We start from the raw sequence: 23735 nt of genomic DNA, 5'->3' as shown, positions 1-23735 counted from the left end.
ACAAATACTGTATGATATCACTTACATGTGGAATTCAAAAAATACAACAAACTAGTGAATATAACAAAAAAGAAGCAGACTCAGATATAGAGAACAAACTAGTGGTTACCAGCAGGGAGAGGGCGAGAGGGGCAATGTAGGCATGGGGGAGTGGGAGGTACAAACTATCGGGTGTAAGATAGGCTCAAGGATGTATTGTACAACATGGGGTATATAGCCAATATTTTGTAATAACTTTAAATGAAAAGTAACCTTTAAAAGTTATATAGAAAATATGATATTTTAAAGTTACTAAGAGACTAATGTATATAACAGGAAAAATCAACCGGTAGCTAGTTAAGTAAAGAGGGAAAAATAAATAGCAAAGAAGTCTTATCAAAACAAAATAATAAAAGAACTAATAAAGTTGAACTGGATACAAACTGTGTGCTTTATAAACAAAGTACATTATACTCTGAATTTATAACCAATGATTTTCAGCACTACCTTTTAAAAACACAGAATTCTAACACAATTATTTGAGTTTCTATTCTTATAAACTATAAAAGGCAAATTAGGTATATCTCATCTAAATTTCTGCATATAGACCAGCACCTGATAACACAATTATTAAAATTGTACCGAAGAATGGCTGAAAAAAATTCTAGTATACAATTTTAAAACCAAACTACTTGTGTTTTTCTGTCATCTCATAAATAAGAAAATAGAATGGATTTCCTTGATCTCTATAATAAATTGCCATTATTTAGTATTTATGTATTTTAAAATTATTTAATGGATACCTATGCAGTATTCACTATTGCCAGACTTTTCTAAGTGCTTTATAAATATTAACTCATAAGCCAGGACTAATGACTAAAAGCTATTATCAAATTATTAATACTAAAATCATTAGGTTAAAAATAAACTTAAACTGAATGAAAGTATACAGTAGAACCAAAAACTATAACACTGTAACCTGACTACACATAATTAGTGGAATGGTCACAAAAGGTACCAGTAATGTTATTTTTTGTAATTCATTCAGTAGTTTTAATTTTAGTATATGGTCTGTCCAAGGGACAAAGACAGAGGCCTAAAATGTCACACAATGGGCCTTTCCTCAACTTTAGGGGGCCAGAGTACATATATGAAATATCAAGTTTACCGGTCCTGAGTCCAAGGTAGGGAGAGTGGTGTGTGGCAAAGAAATAATTCATGCACAATGCTTACTTTCTGGGTAGAAAAGTACTATTAGGTTATGCTATGAGTATAAGAACATCTTAAAAAATAACATATTGATGGGATACTGCAAATAAATTATAACCTCAAGACAGTACTAATACATTTTTAAAAATTAGAAAAATGTGGAATCAAAATTATGAATCAGATAAAAGGGACCTGAAACTTATACTTTAAACATGAATTTTTAAGGTAATAGTAGCTAAACACTAAAGTATATGACATGTGGAATTCTCTATTCCTAAGCTTCATTCATGTCAAACACACGCCAGGTAAACTAGACCGCTGAAATGGAAAAAGGTGGTTGCAAGAAGTCTGAAGGCTTTCTTAGTAATGTAGTTGGTTAAGCACCATGCACAAGATGCCTGAAGACAACCTCAAATTTACTTGGAAGCCTGAAGAAAACAGACTGCCAAAATGTACTCATACTCAAGTACATTTATTCTCTATGTTAAGAGTTCACTTGGACAGGACTCTCTGCAATGTAATGTGCAGATCCCCTAGCCAGCCACCAGCCACCAGCCTCCAGCCCACGCCTCTGGGGTTTTTTATTGGTTTTTTTGTTTGTTTGTTTTGTTTTCAGTTCACATTTGGACTCCACTGGAGTTCTAGTCTCTCTTCTGTTCCAAGAATGAAGTCTCTTTGGTTAGCAATATTTCGGTGCTATCTGAGCTCTGAGAGATAAGTTACATAATTCAAATCTGATTTAAACTGGCTGGTTACATAGTTATGATCATTCTGCATATCCAATTCTATATTTTGCTGGCAATTTTTTTCAGAAGAAATGCTTCAGCATCCCATAAGGGGACCTCCCATATTTTTTAAATGTAATGAATTACATTACAATGGAAACTGTATTGCTTTTATAAGGAAGACATAAACATTACTGAAAAACTAACAAAATAGAACATCAAGCGATTAACCTGTTACAAGCTATATTCATAATGTATAAAATCCTCAAGTTGCCTATAATTTTGTTCTGTTTAGTATTTATGTAATATGATTTCACAGAAAATGACTTAATGATTATGTATATTTATTGTGTATTACCAAAGGACACCATAAGAGACTAGTTAGACAGTCCTCCATATTTTGAAATGAAGCAAAATTAACTTTTTCTAGTTTCTAATCAGATAAACTAGAAAAATCCAGACACAAGATATGTTTTACAATCTAGAGGACCAGAACGAAAAAAAGATAATTGTAAAATAGTATACCTCACTGGCAGACATATTCTTCACTTGTTCTGGTTTCAGTTCTGTAAAATATAAATGTCACTTACAAAAAAAAGACTTCCAAGTTTAAACTAACGATGTACAATAATCTAAAAGTATATGTTCAATATAAATCATTATATTAAAAGAGACATACATTAATATTAAGAGCACATACAATTTATAAATGCTTAGAATAATATTCCTTCTTAGGAAGGCATTCAATTTCTTTATATATTGCTCAAGAACAACAGATTCTACAAATTTCATAGTAAACTTAAAATAATACAACTTGTTCTTTATAAAAGGCATTCGTTGTTTTAAGCCAACAACTTTGTTTCAGAATAACAGCTAAAATATTCTAAAAAATACACGATTTATACATTAGCTACTGATTCTGAGTCCAGTATCTGAACAAGATTTCATGCCTCCTGCAGAAAGAAAGCTTGACTAAAATGCTTTACCCAGAGTTTCAAACTATATTCTCAAGGTTACATTTATTATTCTTTCAAGCAGCAGTTCTTAATCAGTACCCTGTTTCACTGTGAGAGGTATGTTCTAGAAGTTGAATGTTCCATGTTCAATTTTACCACCATAGCCAGTAATCTGAGTGCATACCTGAGAGCATCACCCATCCACTGCCCATGCTGCCTGTGGAAGAGTAGCTGAGAACATCTACTCTAAAGTGATTATCACAGTGAGTTTAATCTAACATAACCTAAAAATGATAGATGTGGTATTTCAGAGTCAACAAATTACCTTGAATCAAAACAGAGCAATGAATGATATACTTTGCTGCAATTTTTCAAAAGATAACATATAATGATAAAAGTAAAAACTTCTATTTATATGTTTCCTTACACACATTAATTTCAAGTCATACTAGAATACTGAAATGAAAACAACCAAAAAATAGATGAGAAAATCTTCCCTTTATTATTCTTTTTCCACTTGCTTTAAAAAGTTCTCATTTTCTTGAGTTTTCTGCTGCTAACCTACTATCAAGAAGCGAAACCTGCTGTCCAGAACAGGGCTCATGGTCCACTGATCCACGGACTGTCTTTGTATTGTCTGTGAGCTAAGAATGGTTTCACAGCTTTTTGTTGTTGTTGGAAAAAAAAAAAAAGAGGAGGATGAGCAGGAGGAGGAGGAGGAGTCAGAAGAAGAGTGAGAAGAAGATGCAACAGAGCATATGCAGCCCATGAGTCTAAAACTATTTTCAGAAAGGTTTGTTGACCCTAAGTCTAGAAACTTTGTATCAAGTTTTAATCAAGTTTTCCACTGATATAGTTTTACTGCTTTCTTACTAATAAAAAATACCTCTCAATAGGGACTTCTTAAACTTCTGAAGTGGTCTAATAAACAGTTGTAAATGTTTCAAGCTTTTGTATTCCTACCTCGGATAGGACCCAGTGCTGCATCTTTTGCCAAAGCTGTTAGATCACTTCCTGAGTATCCATCGGTCATTCTGAGAATGGGAAAGAAGAAAGAGCAACTTATTTTCACCTTTGCAGATTTAAATCTCCACAGAATAAGAGTAAAACCTAGCTTGCCTTTGTTATCAAGCAGACAGCTATGTGATTTGATTTGAAGGGCAGAGGAAGGCCTACTTGCTAAAAACAAACAGCCGACTGGTTCCTTATAATGCCTCGAATTTTCATTATTAGAACCATTCCTTTAGATTAAAGTATACTATATCTCCAGGAGCCTCCATTAAATTGTAAATTTGTGCCCTGGAAAGGTAACATCTATAAGCCATTGCTGGCCAACTGACACATAACCACAATTACTTCTCTATAAGTTAATGAGTCTTTATCTTCACAAAGAGAACTGCCTTGATGAAATGAGGGCCAATCAAGGAAGATTTCTTTAAATGTAGGACAGACAGGGTGAAGGAAGGGTCTGGGATAGAAGACATTGGCAAAAGGAGGCACACCTGAATGGGATGCCACAGTGCAGATCCTGGGCAGCCAAGACACTATCAAAGGGAACTAAGAACTAGGGAGGCAAAGAGGAAGAGGAAAATAAAACAGGAAAAAAAGCATTTACTTATGATGTACTATGTTAAATAACTGCACAAACATTATTAGCAAAATATTTTATTGGAATTCAAAGAAGGATCTCAGTATTTCCAAGTACTGAATTTGTTATTTTTTCATAGGTATCTGGGAACTCAGAGTTTTTACCAACATAACTAGCTATTCACATTCTTGTTGAACATTTTAAATTACTTTATGAGATTTTTTTCAATGACTAAAATTCATGAGTGTATCTCCTATATTCAGTTTCTACTTAATACACCACTCATAAAAAAAAGCTGAAGAAGTCAAAGTTTAAAAAAATTATGTGGGGCTTCCCTGGTGGCGCAGTGGTTGAGAGTCTGCCTGCCAATGCAGGGGACACGGGTTCGTGCCCCGGTCCAGGAAGATCCCACATGCCGGAGCGGCTGGGCCCGTGAGCCATGGCTGCTGAGCCTGCGCGTCCGGAGCCTGTGCTCTGCAACGGGAGAGGCCACAGCAGTGAGGCCCGCGTACCACAAAAAAAAAAGAAAAAAAAAAATTATGTGTAAGCAAAATAAGTTTAAGTGAAAATATGTGTTGGTGTAGGCAGATATGAGATGTTTTACATTTTAAAAATTACTTCAGGGCTTCCCTGGTGGCGCAGTGGTTAAGAACCTGCCTGCCAATGCAGGGAACACAGGTTCGAGTGCTGGTCCAGGAAGATCCCACATGCCACGGGGCAACTAAGCCTGTGAGCCTCAACTACTGAGCCTGTACTCTAGAGCCCATGTTCCACAACTACTGAAGCCCACGCGCCTAGAGCCTGTGCTCTGCAACAAGAGAAGCCACTGCAATGAGAAGCCCACACACCACAACGAAGAATAGCCCCCGCTCACCAAAACTAGAGAAAGCCCACATGCAGCAACGAAGACCCAACACAGCCAAAAATAAATAAAATAAATTTATTAAAAATTACTTTAATACCACTTATAAGTTTTAATAAATTTATAAAAAGAATATATACTACCATCATTAGCTGTTTAGGTCATGTCTTCTAGAGGATCTAGAAACTAAAATTTAGACACCATATATATAAGAAAATGAGATGAAAGAAGGTAAAGGAAGTAGAGAATGAAACAATAAGAAGTTTTCTGATAGATAAATTACTCATTTCATACATGAGCTTACTTTAAAGAAAACAAAAAGAATTCTTAAAAAAAAACAACTGCAAGATAGACTAAATCAAATTACTCACCTAGCAAGTTGTGCTAGTTCTTTTTGGGTCAATGGGCTTCCTTGTTTACATAATAGATTTTTTAATAAAAGTAGTCGTGTCTGAAAAGAAATATTAAAGAATTATCAGTCCTAAGAATTGGCTTAATAAAATATCCAGGATTTAGGAACTGAATGATCTTATACAAACCACTCTACCTCTTAGAGCCTCACACATATATCTGTTAAAATAACAATTTTTTGAGAGTTCCTGAAAGAGTTAAAAACAATCCAAATAAAACACTAAGAAAGTAGCTGCTGTTACTACCAAAGATGCTAAGGGTCTGAGCTAGACACCACAATTTAAAAAAAAAGTTTTATAGAGATATGAATTCATGTAACATGGAATCTCACCCTTCTGAAGTGTATAATTCAATGACTTTTAATAAGTTTAGAATTGTGCAACCATCACCATAATCCAATTTTAGAACATTTCTATCACCCCAAAAAGTTCACTTGTGCCTGTTTGCAGTTAATCCCGACTTCCACCCACAGCCTTACCTAATCACTATCTACTTTGTTTCCAGAAGTGAGCCTTTTCTAGACATTTCATAAAAATGGAATCATATGATAGGAAATCTTTTGCATCTGGCATCTTTATCTAGTATAATGTTTTTGAGGTTCATCCATATTATGGTATGTGTAAGTAGCTCATTCCTTTTATTCCAGTATTCCATTAAATGGATATACCACATTTGTATATCCTTTCACCAAGTGACGACTTTTTTTTTAAGGATTTAAAAAAATTTATTTATTTATTTATTTTTGGCTGTGTTGGGTCTTCATTGCTGCATGTGGGCCTTCTCTAGTTGCAGCAAGCAGGGGCTATTCTTTGTTGTGGTGTGTGGGCTTCTCATTGTGGTGGCTTCTCTTGTTGCGGAGCACGGGGTCTACTTAGTTGCTCTGCAGCATCTGGGATCTTCCCAGACCAGGGCTCGAACCTGTGTCCCCTTCACTGGCAGGTGGATTCAGGCCACCAGGGAAGCCTGAAGACTATTTTAGATTCTCTGTAGTTCTTGGCTATTATTTATAATGCTGTTATAAAAATTCTTGTACATGTCTGTGTAGACATATGTTTTCATTTCTCTTGGGTAGATTCTTGGGAATGAAATTTTGGGGTCTTACAGTAAGTTTTCTGTTTATCTTTTTAAGAAACCACCAAACGTTTCCAATGCAGCTGTACCATGCACTGGAAGACTTAATACTGTCAAGATGGTAGTTCTTGTTTCTGCCTTAAAAAAAATTCAAACACAGATACATACCTCCTCATTTGGCAAAGACACATATACCCGTTTGGTGAAACGCCTAAAAAAAGGATTCAAGCCATCTCAGAAATACAGTTTTGAATTTACAGATAATTCAGTTCAAGTAGCACATAACAAGAACAAAGCTTTAAATATAATGCTGAAGGCATTTGAATACATTTTAGTAGTTATCAGTATAAAAGTTACTCTTTTAAAATATTCTAGTTAAATATATAAAATAGATAACTAATAAGGACCTACTGCATAGCACAGGTAACACTACCCAATACTCTGTCATGACCTATATGGGAAAATAATCTAAAAAAGAGTGGATATATGTATAACTGATTCACTTTGCTATACACTTGAAACTAACACAAAATTGTAAATCAAATATACTCCAATAAAAAGTTAAAAAAAATTCTAGTTAATGTTTAAAAATCCTTAATTCAATATTGTCAGAATTAAATTAACCATTTATGTATTTGTATTTTTTTAACAGCAGTAACACTTTAAAACAAAATATCTGATATAAGAAGTTGAAGAAACAGATCTCTGCTGTCTTCTTGAAACTGAAAACAATTAAAACCAACAAGGACAACAGAAACAGAAATGTAAACTCCATCATCAACAAACTACATAACATTTACAGAACTAAAATATATGAAGAAGGGCTGCCTAGGGCAGTGAAAATTACACTGACAAAGGTGAATACAGACAGCACCTGCCACTGCAAATTTTAGACATGGCTGTCAGAGCAGAATTTTCCAGAGGAAACAGAGAGCACACTCTGAGGGATAATAAAACTGACCTCCCCATATTTAAACAAACATGTGAGGACTGGCTCTGTAGATCATGTGACCCTAGTCAGTAGCAAGGGAATGGCAAGGAAGATGAGGCTGAACAAAGAAACTCAAAGATACATCATCTTTGTAAGACGACATCAATCAGTCTGGCAAGATGACAAACTGTTTTGCAATGACCAGTCTTTTTCAGTTGAAGAAGACTAAATCAACCCAATCGCTTATTTATATACACGTATACTTCTTTATCAGGTACGGCTTTGTTGTGAGTCAGGGAGACTGCCCACCAGTCCAGGGTATTCATAGGACAACTCAAGATACATGGTTGCTATCTTACTTTTCTAGCTCTTCTACAATATCCTTCCAAATTAGGTTTTCCAAGAAAACTCCCCTTATTCAAATAAAATTAATAAGCAAAAGAGACAAAAGCATAGGACTGATTTTAAAAAACAGTGCCAAAAAAGAGAGGGGAAAGAATACAGTAAACATAAAACAGATAAAATGAAGAACATGCACAAGAGGATTTTGCCATAAAGCAAATTAAAATAGTGACCAAATATCTTTCCAAGAAATAAAATAATTTGATGAAAAAAAAAGGCTCCTATGAAATAAGAGCTCAGTGAGATATACAGCCTCAAGGAAATGACATACAAAGGCTCAAAGAAGTAGACAACAGAAGATGAAAAATGGGTTTGCAGAGATCAGGAAACCAATAAAAAAGAAAACAAAAACCACCACAGAAACAAAGGCTACAAAAGTAGTAGTAGGAGTATTAGAAAGGAGATTAGACACTAACTCTACTGGATTAACCCATAAATGTGAATAAAAGCAGGCTGGCTTCAGACTTTCACACTGCAACATCCAATCCTAGAAACAATGGGGCAATGTTATAAATTCCTCAGGAAAAGAACGGGAGATCCAAGAATTTTATGCTGAGCCAAACTATCCTCCCAGTAGAAAGGGAATAAATTTGATCAAACATAGGAGAAGGGAGCATATGGCTCCCACGAGCTGTGCTTTATCAGCTTCTCATGAAGCCCAGTAAAAGAGGGTAAAAGTCAGTTTTGGTGTTTTGATACTTTAATCCAACCCAGAAGAAATAAGTAATTTCCCTAAAACCATAAAGTTAAAAATAGTTTTCCTGATATCATGCTGGCCCTGTCCTCAAAATCTTCAGTTGGTAACAAGAGACCAGAAGATGGATATAGAGGGGAAAATAATGAATTTAGTCTTAAAATTGAGAGAGAAGGAAACAAGAAATACGTCAGATGAACACATGAGTAAATACATCTGTAATAAATGTGTGCGTTTCTACATAAATCTCCCTACCTGAGAACAGCCTCATCAAGCTCTTGTGGCCTGTTAGTTGCACCCATTACAAGCACTCTGTCATCTCCAGCAGATTGTACCTATAAGCCAAATTTTTTTTTCAATACTTTTAGATAAATAACAAAGAAAAACATAATAAAGATATCTATTTCTAATTTGGGCCATTCAATAGGAAAATACCCTAAAATGCTACCACATTAAAAATATCATAATCAATACTTACACCATCAAATTCTATTAGAAATTCAGTTTTTAGACGTCTACTAGCATCGTGTTCTCCTTCTCTTCTTTCACACAAAAGGCTATCAACTTCATCTAGAGGAAATAAAAGGATCTCTAGTTTACCACTTAGGTTACTAATATAATGGGTCCTACTCAATTTATTAGACAGTTTTTAACTTTGTGCTTCTTTAAAACTTTTTACTTCTGCAACTATACTTCAATAAAAATAAATTAAAAAAAAACTTTTTACTTCTGAATAATCTTTCCCATCATATCCCTCACATTTGGAAAAGGGAATTTTACAAATGCTCAACTAAGTTGTTGGAAAACATGTTCTTACCTATAAAAATTATAGAAGGTTGAAGTTCTCGAGCCACAGCAAAAAGAGCTCTCACCAATTTCTCTCCTTCTCCCACCTAAAACAAGGCATTATACACTGTTATACCCATAAAATGCAAGATTATTCCAGCTTTTTAAATTTCACTATTAAAAGTCTAGAACCTAGGAAGTTAATTTCCTTTCTTTGCAACAACCAAAGATTTGGTTTAAGGAATGGGGGTGTTACTGAATTGTCCCTTATAATTTTAGAAAATAGACTACTTATTTATTATTTAAGACAGTCTGGTGAGTACTTTAAAAAATGACAAATATCTCTGTCTTGTTTCACTCTGCATTCCTAAGACTTGAGAATGGAATAGCTATTGGGATATAACTACTGAGAAAGAGGGAATACTAGAGAAGAGAGAGATGCGGCACGTATTCTTAAGCCCTAGGTTGCTGGGTATATTTATAGAAGCAGGTAAGTTGGAAAATGCTCTAAATAAAACTTGCTCTACTGAGAACACCGTGAAAACCCATTCTCACAATATCACTGTCAATAAATATCAAAGTATTTCTAGGAGGTCTATGAACACTCCTTAAGACATTCCCAGGGGCTGAAATACTATACTAAAGCCATTCTATGCACCAAAGCATCTAACGAAAGAGTCATGAGGTTTGTGGTAATCTACTGCAAAAACTATTTTGTTCTCTAGGTGGCATCTATTCTTTTTATTGAAAATTAAATAAAAGAAAAAAGGAAAGGCCCCAGAATTAGAATCTTCAAAACAAATATTCTCAGAGCCGGAAGGAATTGCAAGAGATCACCTCTTATGACATCAACACTTTATAAGTGAAGTAAATATAGTAAGACTTATTCATAACTGCTAACAAATCTTGTACATGAATTTGAAAGAAGATCTATGTATTTAATAAATAGAACCTGGTTTATATTTTTAAAAAATAAATGAAGTAAAGCCTAAAGTGATACTTTCTTAAGGCCAGCTCGGCATGTAAAAGTTAGGGTGGAATCCCTACCTCCTAGCTTCCAAGACAGTGCTTTCTGTTATAGTATGTGCATAATATGGGTAAACCTACTTTCGTAACAATTTTACTTATAAAATTTCACACAGGAAGCAAAATTTAACCAGGAAAAGTATCATTTTATAGTTATTTTTAATTACTTTACAAAATTGAGACTCCTGCCAATACCTGATCTTGGACTTCTAGCCTCCAAAATATAATACAATAAATTTCTATTGTTCAAGCCAGCCAGTTTGTGGTACTTTAATACACAGCCCTAGCAAACAAATACAGTATTTAACAGAATAATTTCAATTTTAAAAGAGCCTAGCAAATGCACATAACTTTCTACTTTGAAGAGTGATATTCAGCATATCTAAATAATAGATATAAAACTCAAAGAAAAACATTTTGGTGTAATGTTCTTACCATTTATACTTAACACAGTAACGTTTAGACAGTAACTGAGAACATGACAATACTGGAAAAAAGAACACTCACGTATTTTGAAGTTAAACTTGCAGCACTTATATTAAAGAAGGTTGCACTAGATTCTGCAGCTACTGCTTTAGCCTTTAAAAATCACAAGGGTAAATACTGTATTAGTTCAACTGCTTTAAAAAGATAACCACATCTGATCAATTTAAGTTCTAGAAAAGATTTCCTAAAAATATAAGCCATGACACAATTCTCAACGTATGGCAATCAACGTGCTTTCTTCTCAGCAATGAGGAAAAGGTCTAGGAAGAGCTATGCTTCTTTCCACTCTCTTTTTCTCTAAGAGAGAAGTGACAGGGAGAGGTTAAAGAAAAAAAAAAAAAGAGGGTATTATTCTCTTCCTAGTTATAGAAGATAACTGCTCGGAGAAAGACAAACAGCTAACGGAAAAAGTTACTCTTTCCCTATTTATGTTTTCCCTCTAGGAGAGCTATGCAGGAGAAAGATATCCAAATCCTACCAAAAACTTTTGGCAAAAGGACACAGAAAAAAAAAAATCTGTTGTATGTCAATTATGCCTCAATTAAAAAAAAAAGAAAGAAATCTGTATCATGCTGATTATTTAAATAAACCTGTTAACAATAGTAAAAAAAAAAAATCAAAGATTAGGAAGATACTCAATATAGTAAGGTAAGCTCTTCTGCAGTAAAATTTTATTATTTAACTTGGGAAAATAATGAAAATTACACTATTAAATTTAGCCAGCCCCAAACTACTATGGAAGATAACGTATGTGGGTTTCCACCTACTTCGTCATTAAAAATTAGTTTAAAAATTGGGAGTTCCCTGGTGGTTCAGAGGTTAGGACTTGGCGTTTTCACTGCTGTGGCCCTGGGTTCAATCCCTGGCCAGGGAACTAAGATCCTGCAAGCCACGCAGTATGGCCATAAAAAAAGTATATTATAGCAAAGGCAAGTCATAAATAATAGACTCAGGGACAATGAAAAGTTTCTTTTTTCATATTATCTCCCAAATATCTCAATAGAACATGCAAATTTAAAAAGAATTCTTGGGGGGCTTCCCTGGTGGCGCAGTGGTTGAGATTCCACCTGCCGACGCAGGGGACATGGGTTCGTGCCCCGGTCTGGGAAGATCCCACATGCTGCGGAGTGGCTAGGCCCGTGAGCCATGGCCGCTGAGCCTGCGCGTCCGGAGCCTGTGCTCCGCAACAGGAGAGGCCACAACAGTGCGAGGCCCACGTACCGCAAAAAAAAAAAAAGAATTCTTGGGACTTCCCTGGTGGTCCAGTGGTTAAGACTCTGCAATCCCAATGCAAGGGGCCTGGATTCAATCCCTGGTCAGGGAACTAGATCCCACATGCATGCAGCAACTAAGAGTTCGCATGCCACAACTAAGGAGCCAGCGAGCTGTAACTAAGGAGCCCGCCTGCCACAACTAAGGAGCACACATGCTGCAACTAAGACCCAGCACAACCAAATAAATAAATATATATATTTTTTTAAGTTTAAAAAAGAAAAATAAAAAGAATTCTTACCAGCATTGTTTTCCCATTTCCAGGTGGACCAAAGAGTAACAGTCCTCTGGCAGGAGCTCTAAGCCCTGTGAACAACTTAAAAATATACACTTTAGTTCACAACCATGATTCTGGAGACAATTTTTCCAGACATTTTAAGTATTATTTGTTATCTAAAAAGCAGCATCTTTCAATAGCATCCTCCCAAAGAGAGCTGCCCAGAGCTCTAAAGAGAACACATAACCAATAAATTAGAATAATTATTAAAAACAGAAGAAAACAAAATGAATTAAAACCAAACCCTTATTGATCAAAATGAAAGCAGATTGGTTAAACAAGACATATTGAACATAGTATGCCTCTCTACTTCCTTTAGAAATCTCACTAAATAGTAAATGAATAAAAAAGATATAAATCTTCAAAACAAAACAAAAAATACAAAAGGAGACAACAGAGGACACAAATTTTTGTAGATGGAGAGCTGATAAAGTGTGGTAAATTATTTAAGGGAGTTGAAGGAGCTAAAACCTAAGTGCCAGCTTGTGAAGGGATAGCTAGATACAAGGAGCAAGCTGATGTGAACAAAAAACCCTGGAACATCTCAGGAACCGGAGGCACCAGGTACCAGAGAAAGCAGCAGTAAGGTAGCTGGCCAAAAACAGCGGAACTGATTGAAAATCTGTATGAAGAACAATGGAACCCATGCTCTTGTCCCCACCAAGAGCACTCCGGCAAGTACTTCTCTTCCACAACCAAAGGAGGCAGACGTCTTATTATGTAGAGAAATTTAACCAGAGTCTCCAAACTCTGGGACACCAGGCATGGCAGGAATGAAGGGTGAAGCACCCGACTGATAACACTTTACTTAATAGTGAAAGTGTATGTACTTTTAAGTTGAACCATATGAAGCGGCTGATATTCAACTTAAAGACGGAATATTTTTTTGAGTGGTTTTAGGTTTACAGAAAATTTAACGGAAAGTATAGAGAGTTTCCATATAACTCCTCACTTCCCCCATTTCCCCTATTATTAACATCTTGCATTAGTATAGTACATTTAATACAGCTGATGAATAGTGATATAATACTATTAACCTAAGTCCATATTTTACATTAGGGTTCACTATTTGTGTCACATATCCACCATTACAGTTTCAACCTAAATCTTGACATCTAATCAAATTATCAACAAGGGAAGACAGCAGATTAAATATATTTTCAGGTATGTGAAATCTCAAAATATTGTCTCACGTGACCCTTTCTCAGGAACTTACAGGAGGATGTATGCCATCAAAATGAGAAAATAAACCATGAAAGAGAAAATAAGGAATCCAAAAAACCCAGAGATCCATTAAAATAGAAAGACAAAGAAAAGTTCCATGATGATGGTGAAGCAAGATTATAGAACAGCTATGAAATAAGAACAACTGGTCGAATGGAACAGAAAAAGGTGGTTCCAGACAAAGGGATTCCAAGAAAAAAAACAACAACTAAGCTAATGAATTTTCAAATTGGTTTGACAATTGGTAAGATGAAAACTAAGCAAACAAAAAAGTAACACAATTATTTAGGGGGAAAAACAAAACCTATACAAGGGAAAAAAAAACACACTATCCTACTCAGCTTGGTACTTAACATTTACAAGAAATGAATATTGATTTAACCTCAGCAGTGATATACTACACTGGGAGGATGGGGTAGGGAATGTGTGATATAATGGAGCTAAGGGTTCATCAAATTAAAGATTCTACATGAAAAAAAAAAAGAATTGGCTTTATAAGATTATTACTTAAAGAGGTAAGTTCAAAAACTTTTAAAAAAGCAAACGTTCAAGCTAGTATAATGAAAGATAACATATTTAGAAATTCATGGAAATTTTACTAGTAGGTAGAACCTTTTAAAATTAGAGAACAGTCACATTCTTCTATAAAACAGAAAGAAAATGCTATTATTAAGCAGCAAGATAACAAAATAAACATAAGAGCTCTACAGATGAACCGGTTTGCAGGGCAGAAATTGAGACACAGATGTAGAGAACAAATGTATGGACACCAAGGGGGGGAAAGCGGCGGGGGTCTATACACTGATGTGTATAAAATGGATGACTAATAAGAACCTGCTGTATAAAAAAATAAAATTAAATTCAAAAATTAAGAAAAAAACACAAGAGCTCAGAAAAATGCTGACAAATAAGCTGGACAGGATATGAAAGAGGTCTATGAAATAGGACAGAAGAATATATACTTTGGTTGTAAAATTTTTGAGAAAAGTATGTAGACAGATCACTGTGATATACTTTGAAATGTACTGCTTTGGGGTCGGAAGGTACGTTTTATTTTATATTCTTCTTACAGTTTTAACTTGTTTCAAAGATTAATATTTGTGATTTTTAAAAATTACTTTTAAAATATTTAAAACATAGTCCTATTTGATGGCAGGGAGATGGACAAGAGTTTTTTCAATGTCCTTTCCAAGTACATGACTTCATGAATGAACAAGGGTTAAAGTACTTGCTTTAGGTAATTCTGAGAAGAAATTAACTCAAGCATATATTTAAAAATTTTTTAATCTCTTTAAAGCCATTTTTAGTGTTCGGTGACTTAATTATGATTCCGTGTTTCTATGATGAAATAAAAATTCTAGCACACTAAAGAATGAATAAGTTCGTCATGATGCCTGTCATACCCATCTTTCCAATCTAGCCTAACAATGTCCCCACCGTGGTCCATGCAAGCACCCCACTGTGGAGAATTATGAATAAAGCTGATTTGTTGCACAATGGAGATGCCTTATGAAATAAGTCTGACCCATTCACGGCTTACCACGATCCATTTTACGGGTCTACTGTGAAAAGCTGAGCTAGAACAATCATATTCCCTTTCTGCATTAGAATCTGAACTAGAATTATAAAAATGGTCCAGTTGGCAGGTGTGGAGACAGACACACAAATGGTCCAAACCCTGAGGTCTGGCTCTACCTCAAATGCTGTCCTTCCTCAAGTCCCACTTTAGTACATTTACTAAGGTTTCTGCCCCTCCCAAGGCTAGGTTACTCAACTTTGAAATTCCAGTTTTTTCTAACATTATGGCGCTACCATGGAAATATGCCAAAATGTAAAGTCATATACTGTTTGACCTCACTTTCCACTTTAGAAGTGTTCCCTAAAGTCATGGGTAGAGCAGAAGCTGAATGCCTTCTAGCACAGTCCAAATATTTACTTACTACCTCTATAATTTTAGATATATTTTTATACCCTAAGAAGCATACCACTGAATAAATACTAAAATCCATACTTAAGAATTAGCTGGAGGCTCTTTGCTGGGACTAATGGCGGACTCCTGGAGGGCTCATGCCAAGGAGTACTTCCCAGAACTTCTGCTGCCAGTGTCCTTGTCTCCACGGTGAGCCACAGCCACCCCCCCGCCTCTGCAGGATACCCTCCAACACTAGCAGATACACCAGAAATACATCTACACGTGGAGCAACTCCTACAGAACACCAAGAGAACGCTGGCAGAAGACCTGAGACATCCCAAAAGGTAAGAAACTCCCCACGTATCTGGGTAGGGCAAAAGAAAAAAGAATAAACAGAGACAAAAGAATAGGGACGGGACCTGCACCAGTGGGAGGGAGCTGCGAAGGAGGAAAACTTTCCACACACTAGGAAGCCCCTTCGTGGGCGGAGACTGCGGGTGGCGGAGGGGGGAAGCTTCGGAGCCGCGGAGGGGAGCGCAGCAACAGGGGTGCGGCGGGAAAAGCGGAGAGATTCCCGCACAGAGGATCGGTGCCGACCGGCACTCACTGGCCCGAGAGGCTTGTCTGCTCACCCGACAGGGCGGGCGGGGGTGGGAGCTGAGGCTCAGGCTTCGGCCGGAGCGCTGGGAGAGGACTGGGGTTAGCGGCATGAACACAGGCTGAAGGGGTTAGTGCACCACGGCTAGCCGGGAGGGAGTCCGGGGAAAAGTCAGGACCTGCCAAAGAGGCAAGACACTTTTGCTTCCCTCTTTCTTTCCTGGTGCGCGAGGAGAGGGGATTAAGAGCGCTGCTTAAAGGAGCCCCAAAGATGGGCGCGAGCCGCGGCTAACAGCGCGGACCCCAGAGACGGGCATGAGACGCTAAGGCTGCTGCTGCCGCCACCAAGAAGCCTGTGTGCGAGCCCAGGTTACTATCCACACCCCGCTTCCGGGGAGCCTGTGCAGCCCGCCACTGCCAGGGTCCCGAGATCCAGAGACAACTTCCCCAGGAGAACGCACAGCGCGCCTCAGGCTGTTGCAACGTCCCACTGGCCTCTGCCTCCGCAGGCTCGCCCCGCATCCGCACTCCTCCCTCCCTCTAGCCTGAGGGAGCCAGAATCCCCGAAGCAGCTGCTCCTTTAACCCCATCCTGTCTGAGCGAAGAACAGATGCCCTCCGGCGACCTACACGCAGAGGGAGGGCCAAAACCAAAGCTGAGCCCCTGGGAGCTGTGAGAACAAAGAAGAGAAAGGGAAATCTCTCCCAACAGCCTCAGAAGCAGCGGATTGAAGCTCCGCAATCAACTTGATATACCCTGCATGTGTGGAATACATGAATAGACAACAAATCATCCCAAATTGAGGAGGTGGACTTTGAGAGCAACATTATTTTTTCCCCTTTTCCTCTTTTTGTGAGTGTGTATGTGTATGCTTCTGTGTGAGATTCTGTCTGTATAGCTTTGCTTTCACCATTGGTCCTAGGGTTCTATCCGTCCGGGGTTTTTTTGTTCGTTTTTTTTCTTTAAAAAAATTTTTTTTTGCTAAATAATTATTTTTTATTTTAATAACTATATTTTATTTTATCTTACTTTATTTAATTTTATCCCCTTCCTTCCTTCCTTTTCCTTTCTTTCCCTTCCTTCCTTCCTTCCTAGTTTCTTTCTTTCCTCCTTTCTTTCTTTCTTTCTTTCCTTCCTTGTCTCTTTCTTTCTTTCTTTTCTTCTCCCTTTTATTCTGAGCCCTGTGGATGAAAGGATCTTGATGCTGCAGCCAGGAGTCAGTGCTGTGCCTCTGAGGTGGGAGAGCCAACTTCAGGACACTGGTCCACAAGAGACCTCCCAGCTTCACATAATATCTAACGGCGAAAATCTCCCAGAGATCTCCATCTCAACACCAGCACCCAGCTTCACTCAACGACCAGCAATCTACAGTGCTGGACATCCTATGCAAAACAACTAGCAAGACAGGAACACAACCTCAATTATGTATATGTATAACTGATTCACTTTGTTATAAAGCAGAAACTAACACACCATTGTAAAGCAATTATATTCCAATAAAGATGTAAAAAAAAATTACTATTAAATTACACATACAAAAAAAAAAAAAAAAATTACACATACAGTAAAAACAAAAAACAAGAAGTAGTTGGCAGTTATAGCCTTGAGGCAGCAGTCTAATGTTAGGAATCTTATTTATTTCATTTTCTAGAACCACCACTTAACTACAATCTTGAGCAAGAAATTTGGATTTCAGGATTAGTTTCTTTATCCACAAATGGACTAGATGACTGCTAAGATCCTTTTCAGGTCTACAATTATATGAGTTCTTTCAACAAGCATTGTTTTTTCAATACTCACTCTGCTACATTTACTACTCTTACATAACTCCAGGCAAAAAGTAAGCCGAAATACAAGCTATAATATGTTTCCTCAAAGTGTGGCCTGAGGTTGTACAAGAGATAAATTTGGTTCATATAAGGACAGATGCCTTCTATTTTAATAATTCTCTATTTTATTGTGCATTAAGAGAATTTCAATTAGTATATTAAACCAGTGATTTCATGCACACTGCTTCTTAGAGTGGGCAAGAAGGAAAAATAAAGAAAGTGGACTCAAAAAACAGCAAGTTTCAGTATAGTTGGTACTCACAAGTTATAAACACCATGAAAGTAGTATGAGAGTGACATATACTATAGAAAAATAGAGCCACACAACAAATTCATTTAAAAGCATATTCATCACAATGTGCCGTATAACATCTATTTTCACGAGATTTTGTAAATGAGTCAATTAAGACTTGAAAGTTCTAGGAGAAGAGAAATAACTAATCCAGGCTGGATCCTCATTTATTTTTCGCAATATTTTCAGAACAGCATCAAATATGCAATCTGTGAATTGTGAGAATCCAAAATAATGCTAATTGGGAGATTAGGTTTGACATAAATACACTACCATGTGTAAAACAGATAGCTAGTGGGAACCTGCGGTATAGCACAGGGAGCTCAGCTTGGTGCTCTGTTACAACCTAGATGGGTGGGATGGGAGGGGATGGGAAGGGATGGGAGGGAGGCCCAAGAGGGAGAGGATATATGTACACATATGGCTGATTTACTTCATTGTACAGCAGAAACTAACACAAGATTGTAAAGCAATTATACTCCAATAAAAAAAGAATGAAGCACTGAAAAAAGAAAAACAACGCTATGTGTGGAAAATTAAATATTTATTATCAATTGCAAGATTACCTAACTTCCTTAGTGAGTTTAAAAATAAGGGATGAAAGGTGAGATCCCTACCCATCATTCACCAGCTCTCCACTTACTTTGATGACTTAATATCTTGAAAATATTTCTTTATTTATTATTTATTTATTTATTTATTTACGGCTGCATTGGGTCTTCATTGCTGCGCGTGGGCTTTCTGTAGTTTCGGTGAGCAGGGGCTGCTCTTTGTTTTGGTGCGCACGCTTCTCATTGCAGTAGCTTTTCTTGTTGCGAAGCATGGGCTCTAGAGTGCAGGCTCAGTAGTTGTGGCACACAGGCTTAGTGGCTCCGTGGCATGTGGGAATCTTCCCACATCAGGGATCGAACCCATGTCCCCTGCATTGGCAGGCGGATTCTTTCTTAACTTTAAATCTCTCTTACCTTGATATAAAAATTATTTCCTGTTACCTACTTTTCCTATAAATTTAATTAAAAATGGATTGGGAATTAGGAACCATTATATTTATTCTCCTCTCCAGTATAAATAACTAGTCAACATCAACTGCTAATGTTTTTTTCCTTTAAAAGACATCTAACCTACTGTTATATGAACTAATCATTCTAGTATAGCTCAAACAGTTCTTTACTGTACTATGGATTCAGTAATGGATGATGCTATAGGAAAATGATAATATAAAATCCTTACCTCAGGCCTCAGAGAAGGAAGAATAACAATTTCTTGCAATGCTTGTTTTGCCAACTCTTGACCAGCTATATCATCAAATTTAACAGCTGTTCCACTAAGAAACATAATTTCAGTTAGTTCCATAACAGAAATATACTTCAGTTATTATAATATTAAGTCTAAGCTCTGTGTAACATAGCCATTTTTATGTTAACTGTGAAACTATAGTTATATCAGTAAAGCAATGGTTTTCTACATATACACTAATTGAAAACCATCATAAAAATTACATATGTAAATTAGACAAGGTATATAGTATCCATTTCACTCATGATATATTTCATAAATAAAAAACTTTTAAAACCCCATAAAACACTTTAGATGACAAAACTTACTTGTCCACAATTTCGTTCATTATAAGGTTAGCAAGGTTGCTGTCCACATTCCTAAAGTTCTTCAAGTCTTTCTTTTTACGAGCAGCAGTTGTAGGGGTAGAAGGTTTATTTGTTCTATTTGTTTTTGGTGTACTCTTGAAGGACACAAAATTTTAATGTGAAAACACAACATAATGTTTGCACTTTTCACATGTGAGTCAACCTTAATGTTCACAGAATTAAAGGCTTAAAAGTAGCAAAAAATGGATATAAAAATCCAAAAATTGTATATTTACTCCAAGATAAAATGGCATTACCTATAGAACTACATTTGGCATGAAGTGGGTTTATAGAAGATTTTATCCAGAGAGATTCAGTTACTATAAAATAAAAAGGCTGTATCACAATGCAGTCATACAATTTTGATCCTTGTTAGAATTGTAACAAAACTCTATGTATGTTTAATGTTATAAAACATTTATGTAGATTTAAATAATTAAAAGAATAACAAATTTTAAATGAACTATAGGGAATTCCCTGGTGGTCCAGTGGTTAGGACTCGGCGCTTTCACTGCCAAGGACTCGGATTCAATCCCTGGTCAGGGAACTAAGATACCACAAGCTGCACCATGCAGCCTAATAAATAAATTAATTTTTTAAAAAAAGAATTATACAGTATTATATAAAACAGATTGGATAGGCTTCCCTGGTGGCGCAGTGGTTGAGAGTCCGCCTGCCGATGTAGGGGACACGGGTTTGTGCCCTGGTCCGGGAAGATCCCACATGCCGCGGAGCGGCTGGGCCCGTGAGCCATGGTCACTGAGCCTGCGCGTCCGGAGCCTGTGCTCCACAATGGGAGAGGCCACAACAGTGAGAGGCCCGCGTACCGCAAAAATAAATAAATAATAGAGAAAAGAAGAGGTTTGCTTTTTAGTAGCAAGTTGCCGCTACTACTTAAGAGTCTTAAAAATCTAAATTAAAAAAAAGAAAAATTTCATTCAATGTTGTAGAAACTTATCGATTCTCTAAGGTATTATAAAGTACTTGTAATAAACTTAAGCAAGCATATCATGTTCAAAATTTTCTATTTGCAACAGCATAGCAATTAAAGTTACTGTCTCCAAATACCTTATGAGTGGCAGTTGCAGGACCAGGTCCCTGTCTCACTCCAGAAACCATGGATAAACCACTGCAGCTAGGTGCTCTGTGGTGGCCTGAAAGACCTGTGGATCCAGTTTTCATAACTGTTTTTGAACGAGGCAGTGAATTACTAGTGTGTGTTAAGGGATCTTTTCTTTTCGGAACAGCTCCACTTTCTAGCAAGGAAAAAAATAAAATCATCATGGTTAGAAAATTGTGGCTAAACATTATAAAAAGTAATATAAAGACCAGTACAAATTTGTAAAACTAATAATTTTTTTTTTACTTCAACAATATTTCAAAATAAGATTTCAATCAGAATATATACTAGGGTGTGCATAAGGGTTATTACTGGGTGTGGGCAAGATTATGGGTTATTTAGCTTTTTCCTTTTCCTGATGTATATTATAATTTTCTTATAAGGAATATGTATTTGCTATAAAAAGAAATAACTTTATTTGTGGGGACAGAAGGAGGATATAAAAAAGGTACCAAGCAATAAAGCTGCCAAAATGTTTTTTTATTTTATTTTTTCTTTGTTTAAAAGCTGCCAGGGCTTCCCTGGTGGCGCAGTGGTTGAGAGTCTGCCTGCCAATGCAGGGGACACGGGTTTGTGCCCCGGTCCGGGAAGATCCCACATGCCGCGGAGCGGCTAGGCCCGTGAGCCATGGCCGCTAAGCCTGTGCGTCCGGAGCCTGTGCTCCGCAACGGGAGAGGCCACAACAGTGAGAAGCCCGCGTACTGCAAAAAAAAAAAAAAAAATCTTCCAAAAATTAAACAAACAAAATGTAGTAAAGGCATTAGGGATAGGTTGTATGGAGAAAAAACAAATAGCATTTCGTTCCAAACTTTTAATACTACAAAATAGAATGAAAGTCCAGTCTGTGCCACCAAGTTTTAAAAAATAATTTTAATTTGAAGGGTATAAAGATATGGTTAAATCGCCAAGTATTTTTACCCTCTATGCAAATAAACACATATAGGACACTTTCAATTAAATCTAAAAGGTTACCTGACCTAGCTACTGTGCTCTTCTACATAAATTACAGACTTCTGAATGTTCAAATCTCACTGCTTCTAAATAATATTTTCATATACTATATAACATCAGAGTTTATGAATAACAATGTTCACTGTGAAGACAGATGTTAAATCAGTCAGCAAATTAGAGTAGTCTAGAGAAAAGACTAGCTTAAAGACAAAAGCCTTATTGTTGCTCTTGTCATCAAATCCCTTAATATGGCTTATGGAAACAAAAGAAGGGAACTTAAGAGTACAGTAAATTAGGGACTTCCCTGGCGGTCCAGTGGTTAAGACTCTGTGCTCCCAGTGCAGGGGGAGCAGATTAGATCCTGGTCAGGGAATTATGATCCAAGGGTTCTTTTCTAGTAAACAAATGCAAAGTTCTGTACCGTATGTTCAAGGAACTAATATAATGACCCTATAGGAAGAAGCAGGAAAGCAATCCAGAAAAGGGAATGACAATAAGGAAAAGCCAAGGTGTGAATAAAAGCAAGGTCTGTCTAGGGTGATGATAAGTATCATGCATTTCAGAGGGGAAAAAAGGAGACTGGAGAAGAATTTCTTCAAACAGAAAATATATAGTCCTAAAAAAAAAAAAAAATCCCAAAAAAAAAAAAAAAAAAAAAAGAAAATATATAGTCCTAAGATTACAAATGGATAGAAATTTTCATAAGGAATTGTGAGAATGACAGCAGACTTTTCATAAAAATAACAAAGGTCGTAGACAACGGAGTATGCTCAAAATGCTGAAGGAAAAAACAATGTTAACTTTCATTTATTCTATATTCAGGTGACCGGTCACGTAAGAATGAGAGTATTTTCAGACACTAGAAAGGCTGAGAGAGTTTACTATCTACAACCCTCATTAAAAGAAATACTAAAGGAGGTCTTTTAGTTAAAAAGCAAATTAAACACAGAAAGAAGTAAAAAACTGTAACATGAAGCTAAAGAGCAAGACAAAAATCAGACAACCTGGGGGGAGGAAAACCCCAAAAGGGAAAATAATTAAAATATATTATTTGTCTTTGGGTAAACAATATTTACTAAGTTTCTAATAATATGAAATATAATTTTTCAATATAACTAAAAACAGTGATATATATATATACATATATATGTACATATATACAAACACACACGGAATGAAGGATATTGGTGGCATAAGAGAATTAAACCTTCTTCTACCTGAAAAAGAAGTCAATACATATCAAAAACTCATAAATCAGGAATAGCAATAAAAGCATAATATTTGAAAGTATAATGAGCATGAGAAAAAATAGCAAAGAGTTAAATATTGTATGAGGAGCCAAACTAGGGGTGCAGGTAAGAAAGGGAGATATAACAGGTGGGAAGGGGAATATTATTTCTCTTTATAAACCTTTTCAGTATTTTTAAATCAACATTTTAGGGTATAATCTATATATAATATTTTGCATGCATTTAAAATGTATAATATATTG

At 36.3% G+C, this 23735-nt stretch overlaps 1 protein-coding gene across 2 annotated transcripts in view; it reads right to left on the bottom strand.

Moving 5' to 3' along the window:
- The window catches only part of SPAST (spastin), a 57224-nt gene that overhangs the window by 4606 nt on the left and 28883 nt on the right, over positions 1 to 23735 (bottom strand). For both annotated transcript variants that reach the window (XM_024732165.1, XM_024732173.1), the window contains exons 5-16: positions 21241 to 21428; positions 20134 to 20267; positions 19760 to 19853; positions 12640 to 12714; positions 11148 to 11219; positions 9646 to 9721; positions 9307 to 9398; positions 9084 to 9163; positions 6970 to 7012; positions 5691 to 5770; positions 3833 to 3903; positions 2439 to 2479 (exon numbers count right to left, since the gene is read on the bottom strand). In XM_024732165.1, the coding sequence (XP_024587933.1) occupies positions 2439 to 2479; positions 3833 to 3903; positions 5691 to 5770; positions 6970 to 7012; positions 9084 to 9163; positions 9307 to 9398; positions 9646 to 9721; positions 11148 to 11219; positions 12640 to 12714; positions 19760 to 19853; positions 20134 to 20267; positions 21241 to 21428 (1046 nt within the window). The remainder of the gene's footprint in view (positions 1 to 2438; positions 2480 to 3832; positions 3904 to 5690; positions 5771 to 6969; positions 7013 to 9083; positions 9164 to 9306; positions 9399 to 9645; positions 9722 to 11147; positions 11220 to 12639; positions 12715 to 19759; positions 19854 to 20133; positions 20268 to 21240; positions 21429 to 23735) is intronic.

Source organism: Neophocaena asiaeorientalis, unplaced genomic scaffold (genome assembly GCF_003031525.2).
Source record: "Neophocaena asiaeorientalis asiaeorientalis breed wild unplaced genomic scaffold, Neophocaena_asiaeorientalis_V1.1 scaffold18, whole genome shotgun sequence".
In the NCBI taxonomy this organism is placed as follows: domain Eukaryota; kingdom Metazoa; phylum Chordata; class Mammalia; order Artiodactyla; family Phocoenidae; genus Neophocaena; species Neophocaena asiaeorientalis.
The sequence above is the reverse complement of the archived record's forward strand: the minus strand, read 5'-3'. Positions and strand labels throughout refer to the sequence as shown.